Source organism: Corvus brachyrhynchos, unplaced genomic scaffold (genome assembly GCF_000691975.1).
Source record: "Corvus brachyrhynchos isolate BGI_N302 unplaced genomic scaffold, ASM69197v1 scaffold60, whole genome shotgun sequence".
Classification (NCBI taxonomy): Eukaryota; Metazoa; Chordata; class Aves; order Passeriformes; family Corvidae; genus Corvus; species Corvus brachyrhynchos.
In genome coordinates, this window is record NW_008236767.1 from 5,551,639 (window position 1) to 5,558,825 (window position 7,187).

The 7,187-nt window shown below is 40.1% G+C and overlaps 1 protein-coding gene across 4 annotated transcripts in view; it reads right to left on the reverse strand.

Annotated features, from left to right (window-relative positions):
- LOC103625499 (transmembrane protein 68) overlaps nt 1–3,542 on the reverse strand; it is a 17,482-nt gene extending 13,940 nt beyond the window's left edge. For all 4 annotated transcript variants that reach the window (XM_008644929.2, XM_017727465.1, XM_017727464.1 and 1 more), the window contains exons 1-2: nt 3,212–3,542; nt 601–765 (exon numbers count right to left, since the gene is read on the reverse strand). In XM_008644929.2, coding sequence (XP_008643151.1) covers nt 601–765; nt 3,212–3,539 — 493 coding nt within the window. In that variant the 5' untranslated portion in view covers nt 3,540–3,542. The remainder of the gene's footprint in view (nt 1–600; nt 766–3,211) is intronic.
- Between the last annotated feature and the right edge of the window lie 3,645 nt (nt 3,543–7,187).

Sequence of the window (7,187 nt, forward strand, 5' to 3'; positions counted from 1 at the left end):
CAGCCAAAATCCTTCCCTACACATATTTTTCATTTTCTACCTGCTTTACCTCATGCTTCACACAAACATGTTGAACACTTCTCTAGCTTTCCTCCAAAAAAGATTCTACTTGAAACAGTCTTCCTGGAGACAGGTTCCACTGCCCACCATGTTCAACTGGATAAGAGTTGGGTGGGATAAGAAAATACACTGTCTCTCCAGACTAGTATTTTTAACTTACAAGGCATTTGTTCCAAACAGTTTAATTCTTAATCAGTTTACACCACTCATTCTGCCTATATTAATAAAAAAGAAACATCTTATTGAAGTCTTTCCTAATGATTAATACAGAGAACACTGTTTCTCCTACAATCTCCTCTTTGTTTCTAAACACCCTAGAGTCATCACAAGGTGTTGCCCAGACAGGACTATGTCCCGTCCTTGCATGGGCCAGTCTCATTCTTGTTTGTAAAGACCATGCTCTGTTTCAAAACTTCCACTAAATTTGTCTGAATGTCTGTAGTGAGAGCTGTGTTCCTGCAACATGATTTTTATTAATTACACTATTAAAAAATTAAAATAAGAATTCCAAAACTGCTTGTTTATAATGAAGTACATTACCTGGTAATCTAAAGACAAAATTATCAGCTACTACGGTACACCTCCTCTTCGTCGTTATATGAAGTCTAGCTGAGAAATAGATATAGTCAACAGGAGTAGCTCCATGATAAAACACAACAAGTCCCGGTCCTGGAGGAATATTTTCGACACCATGAAGCTCATAACCTGTTAGGAGTTGAAAGTTGTAACAGATGTTAAATTTTTATACAGTTCTATCCCAAAGAAACTAACTTGCAGCAAGCTGGCAAACTGAAACCAACACCGATTGAGAAGTGGTAAGAACAAAGTAAGTCAAAAGGTAACTTGCAGCATCTACAGGAAACACAAGCTGCTTCACAGAGAATACAAGTTCCATTTAAGGCACCACACTTTGAGAAAGAGCAAAAAAACCCAACATTAAAACAAAACACCCACTCTCACTATCTTGAACTGTATAATTTATCCTTATTTTTTCAGTTCACTGTTTTCAAGGAGGCAAAGTCCTCTGAATCAATCATTCAAGAGAAATCAAAATAAGGACTGGAGTGGTGAAACAACTATTTCAAGCTATTATTAACCTTTCAAAGTTCATTGCCACCAGTGATTGTTTCAGAAGATTTGAAATGACAGCACCGATTTATATGTCTCTTTTTACTCCAGGGTACGAAGCTTATCTTTGCTACTTCTCTCCAAGTCATACCTGTTCCAGCTTTCAATCACTATATACTAAAAGCTAGTTGGGACTTTATATGCTTAGCTGAAAAATACATAAACACACATAAGGTTCTTAGTGACCTCACATTTCTATTCAAGTTACAGTGCAGAATATATTTAATTAACAAAAAATGTCAAAATGCATCAGTATAGAACATATTCAGTTAATACCCAGTAGTACTATTACAGTATCTTTTTTAAAATAGAATAAAACAAGCTAAAAATCAAAACCACAGAAAAAACCAACCAAAAAAACCCCAACCAACTGCTGTCACTTCTTCCAAAGTTAATCAGGTCTGCAACTCCCAGACCATTAACTTAATTTAATTCTGGAGGTACACTTGGCTCTCCTCCCTCTATTTTACTTTCTGGAGTGGAGCTGCAACACATTGCAAGTGTGTCATCTGTCCCACCCCAAGGGACCACTAAGTGCGCTCCACGCCAGCCAACACATACGGCATTGGCATTATACATGTAAAGTTACAGGTATCACACAGCAGGTTTTGGGCTTCTTTTGGGGCTTTTAGTTGTGGCGTTGGGCTTTTTAATGTTTGTTTCATTTTTGTTTGTGGTTTTGGTTTGTTTGGTTGTTTGTGGGGGTTTTGGGTTTTTTTTTAATGCTGTTAGATTTTAGGATGAAAAGTTCTTCTTATGATATCCTTATTAATCAAGTGAGGGAAAAAATAACTGGAAAACATTTCATTCTTTAGCAATACAAGTGTATAGATAAGAGGGAAGCAGCTGGCAGGGCAGAAAAAAGTCACAGCTGTCAATGAGGGACCGGATAAGAATCTTCTCGCACAAATAAAATGTCAGACCTTACAAAAAGAAAAAGTTACTAAGCATTAAAAGAGCCAAGGCCTTAAAAAAATAAATTTTCTTGTGAAAAAAAAGCAAATAGCTTTTTATTGTGAAGGGAGCACTTTAAGGTCTTTGATGTAGCTGTTGATTTTGATGCAGCGTACTTTCCCAGATATGAAAGTTACATCTTAGTCTTACAAAGCCTATCTGATACAGCTGCTGCACCATCTGGTTATCAATGCCTTGAAAACCCGCTTCCCTTTGGCTAGAGAACAAATAGAGATGATTTTCAAGAAGGACTTATTCTTTATGTAAATTGCTCTTAAGTATCTCTTTCTCCTTTAGCTGCATCTAGACTGAATGGCTCTGAAAGAGACTTACGATTTCCTTAGACAGAAAAGCCAAATCATTTATTATGTCTGTCTTTATAAAGAAGTAATAGTAGAAGGACAAGGAACAGGACCCTTAGTTTTGACATTCTATTAGAGAAAGTATCCGTCCAGAATACAAAGACAAATTAAAAAATAGGGCTCTGTAACAGTGTCAGGCTCTAAAGTGAATTTCAAGAAGCAACTAGTGAGTAAATTGACACTATGTGCTCCTTTTAGCCATCATTTGGAATTTTATGAAAGACTGGCTAAATGCAATTAAATTATGCTAACATGTGCTGGCTGACATACTAGCTATCAGGGAACTGGCATTTAACTTCCAGTCTTCATATATTGACCCTGAAATGATACAGTTAATTGATCTAGTTTTTAACACAACACACATTTCAGGTCTTCTTCAAATGAGGAAATCCAGGAATTGTTTAAAAAAAGCAAAAAATGGAAAAAAAAAGGCAATTTCAAAAATTGTGCATATATTCAACCAGAACAGAGATCTCATGTTACAGCAGCAAAGGAATAAATGCATACAATAAAAAATTTACATTCAAAAAGGTCTCAATCACTTTTTTTTCTCTCAAGCACCGACAGTCACTTATAAAACAGAAAACAAACCTGGCCTGAAATGGCATGCACCAGCACCAACGACCAGGCATATATTGATAATCTTGAAAGCTAAACGAGGAATAAGAGCCTCAGAAGTTTTTTATGAAATGTCAGGTCTTGCTTACCATGCCATATTCTTCCATGTCCATCCCATAGGGTAGCCAACATTTCTCTTGCACCTGCCCAAACATCATGGGAATAAGCTTCCTTTAATTCATTCTTCCTTTTATAAATATGAAGTAAAAGGATGGAAACGTAGAAGAGAATGACGATAACTCCTGGAAGTACAACGACTACTACAAGTGGAAAAAGCAACCACAAAATGTAGAATGCATAACTCAGATAATCTCCAATATGCTCCACACCAGTCCATTCTTCCAGAATGTAAGTCAGGCAAGTTAAGTAGGACATAGATGTTGGTCCTGCAGTACAGGATTCATTTCCACCTGTCATCTCCTGTTTAAAATAAAATTTTTAAAAAGTAGATGAATAAATCTTCCAAATAGATACATCTGCATATACTGTTTAATCATACAATAAACCTGCCTGATATATTTTATTCATACCCCACATCCCAGCAGCACCTGTTAGAAGCACAACAGCTCATACAGCAAACCTTTTACTTGATCTTTACAGTCCTTTTCTTTTGTGTACTGGAAATGCTGACAATTCTAATTGAGAAAGATGGTGCAATTGCTTAATTTCAGGCTAGGATTTTATCTCATTGAAAACTGCTCAACTTGAACAGATCCAGAACATTTATACTGTTACCAATACCAATTAATACTCTATTTTTGAATTTCAAAAGCTGTATTGATTACTCTAGTTTATTGTTACAATAAAATAAAACCTTCTCTCAAGCACTAACTATAATAGGAAACAGCACAATCACAAATCCAGTGCTTTAAGGAAAACCTACTGAACACTTCTACTCACTACAACCATAGGATGACTCAGGAAGAAGACTGGCTCAAATAACGAAGTCTCAGCCCTGGAAAGACCTTTATTAGTACCCAAAAATTTACTGACAGTGAAACTTCAAGACCCGGAGCACAACACTGAAAGGCAGCAGGAACGGACAAGGAAGAAAAGATCACAAAAAGTCCCCTTTAGAGTTTTAACTGCTCTGGCTTTACTCTGTCTATATACAAGAATCTCTCTACTCCAATGCCAGCTCCTAAGATACCAGCCCATAGAGGTCAAGCCTGGAATTTCAGGCTTTCTGTAACTCTGGAGCAACACGTTTTTTCTTAGCTTTGTACAATTTAGGGGACAACTTGCTATTCACTTCACCTTACAAACACAGGACAACCAGAATGCTTAGCTATTTTAGCTACGGTGCTTGAACAGCAAACCTAATACCTCTGGGAACAAAAGTTATTCTAGTCTAGAAAAAAACTACTTGGTCAATATTCCAAGTTCTGCTAGTCAGGATGAAGAAGAAAAACATGTTGCAACTGTAAAATAGGCTGGTAGAGAGAAATTAATTAAGAACAGTATTTCTGAAAGAATCGAAGCTTGAAGTTGTTGTGTTTTGTTTATTAAATGTGACTTATAGCAGGTATGACTGCAAATCTCCTATGCCTAGACAGACATGTATGTCTATCTTTCGTTCGCTCTATTTTTGCAAGAAACAAGAGACTGAAATACAGAAGATAATATTGCTATCAGAACCCCAGTGACAACAAAACTTACAAAGCAGATCAATTTTATTCCACATTTGCTAAGGAACAGGGAAACACATACTAGAGTAGAACTCATTTCACTTAGTTTCGTGTCTCAATTTTCCCTCACATTCTGACAGAGCAAGGATGTCCCTTCTCCTTTGCTGGTTTTGAAATCGGCCTCTACCCACATTACTCAAGATAACTCCTGTTAATGAGAAGAAACCTGATCTTTGCTCCCACAACCCATGCCTGTTCCAAACTAATTCAGGCTTACACCATTTTGCTCCTCAGCATGTTCTTGAGGACAGTGTGTAACGGGCAGCTGATTTTTCTCCAGCAACATATAAGCACATAGCATTAGTGACATGCCCTTCACGGATTTCATGCACCTGTACTTGGGGTGTGAATTAGGGGGAAAGGATGGGAGAGAATGAGTGTGTGGGAGAGCTAGAGAAAACTCTTTTTCATTCCAGTTCCCAGAGCCGAACTCCAGAACCTGTCAGGCAGCAAACACCCACAGCAAGTATAAGAAACATAAATGTGAGACCAAACAAGATTTAGGAGTAGCATTCAACACCACAATATTTATCACATTGTTATGCCTGGACTTCTCCAATGGATCCACCTACTACCTAGAGAACAATATGGAGCATGGGTTATGGCACAGAAGCATTTCTTCAAAACTGAGAGGTGATTATGTAGCTTAAAAGACTACTTATAGCTATACTCTCCCACTTACTATATATTTTTAATTGTTTATGGCTTTCCCCAACCCCAAATACTCCAAGTAAATTTAAAGTCCTGTTCACACATGTCAGTCTTGCAAAATATTACATGTCCTTTTGCCTGGAATGTTCAATGCAATACCTCAAATGCAATCACCACAGTTTTATAAGTTTACTTGCATATCTGCATGCTAACCTGCAACAGAAATTAAAATCTAACATCTTATGTGCTACCAGCTACAGAGGTACGAGCTAAAGCACTGCCTTCCCTTAGGGACAGTCAGCTCTACTCTGAACAATGCTGCTTCCTCACCTTGAAGAGAATCCCAGGGTAACTTATACTGGAAATCAGACTGTCCAACCTCTTCCTAACTAACCAGTTAGCCAGGTTGCTCAATGACATGTCCAGTCCAGTTTGTAGTATCTCCATGGATGGAGATCCCACAGTTTCCTCGGGCCCCTAATCCACTGCTTGAATACCTTCAGGTTGGAAACGTTCTCCTTTATTCTAGTTCTAGAGTTCCCCTTACTACAGCTTGTGTCTGTTGCCTCCTGTCCCTTTGCTCCGAAGATTCTACTTCCCCCTCTATAACCACTCATTAAGAGCAGCAGTAAGGTCCTCACAATGTGGGTACAATGGCAGTGAAGAAGGGAAGGCAGATTATGGTCAAAAAAAGCCCAGGAGCTCCACACTGAGTACAGGTTCAACACAGTTATTATATGTTCTTATATAGTAACAGATAATGAAACTTTGGTCTGTTCCAACTTGCTGTTGAGCAGTTCAAAATACACACTTTTAAGGTCTAAGCTCCTAATGCAGCAGCTTACATCTTTCACTAGTTTCACAAAGATGCAGTTTCTCATTTGACTAATGACAGCGCACACCGACTTATGTTTACACTTCAGGCTTTAGGAAGCGGAAACAAGGCTAACACACAACTCCCTTCACTGACTTCTAGCACATGACCCAGAAAAGGCCTTAACTAAACTACAACAGAGGCCTTCAGCTGCAGTTAGCAGATGCTGGGATAACTGAGACCCTACTGATCACGATAGAAGGAGCGATTACGGACAGCAACACACTCTGCTGTAAATGACACGCAGCACGATTTCAGCATGTACATGGAATGTGTAAGTGAAACCCCTGGAGGACATCCCAGTGTTTCCAAACTAGAAAGACACTACAAAGCAGCAGCTCAACGTGTCCCTGCCAACAGAAACACACGGGTACGGAGGGCGGTTCTACCAGAATTAGCACTGCCACCACAAGCACACAAAAAAACCCAAATAAACGAAAAATACCAGAAGACCCTGATAATCCAGCTAACATCACCTGCGACAGGGGAGACCCTAGAAGTCAGAGGGGGGTTTAGTCCTTCTTTAGGCACAGGAACTGGCCTGGCTTCTGTGACGGCTGGTCAGTGGTTCCTTCCGCAGGGGGATGGAGGGGGTCTTGGCTCGCTTTCCTCACACGAAGGACACGGCCCCGGCCCGGCTGCCCCCATGAAGCGCCCCCGGCTCCCACCACGCTCCGCCCGCAGCGCCTGTCCCGGTGATGATTAAAGCAAGGCCCCGAGCTCGGCGGTGACAGAGGCCACCGCGGCAAGTCACCTCCCGCCCGGGCATCTGCGGGGTGGCAGCGGGGCCAGGCCCGGGCCGGGACCCTCCACCCGCCCGGCAGCCGCCGCTCCCCCTCCCCCGGCGGCCGC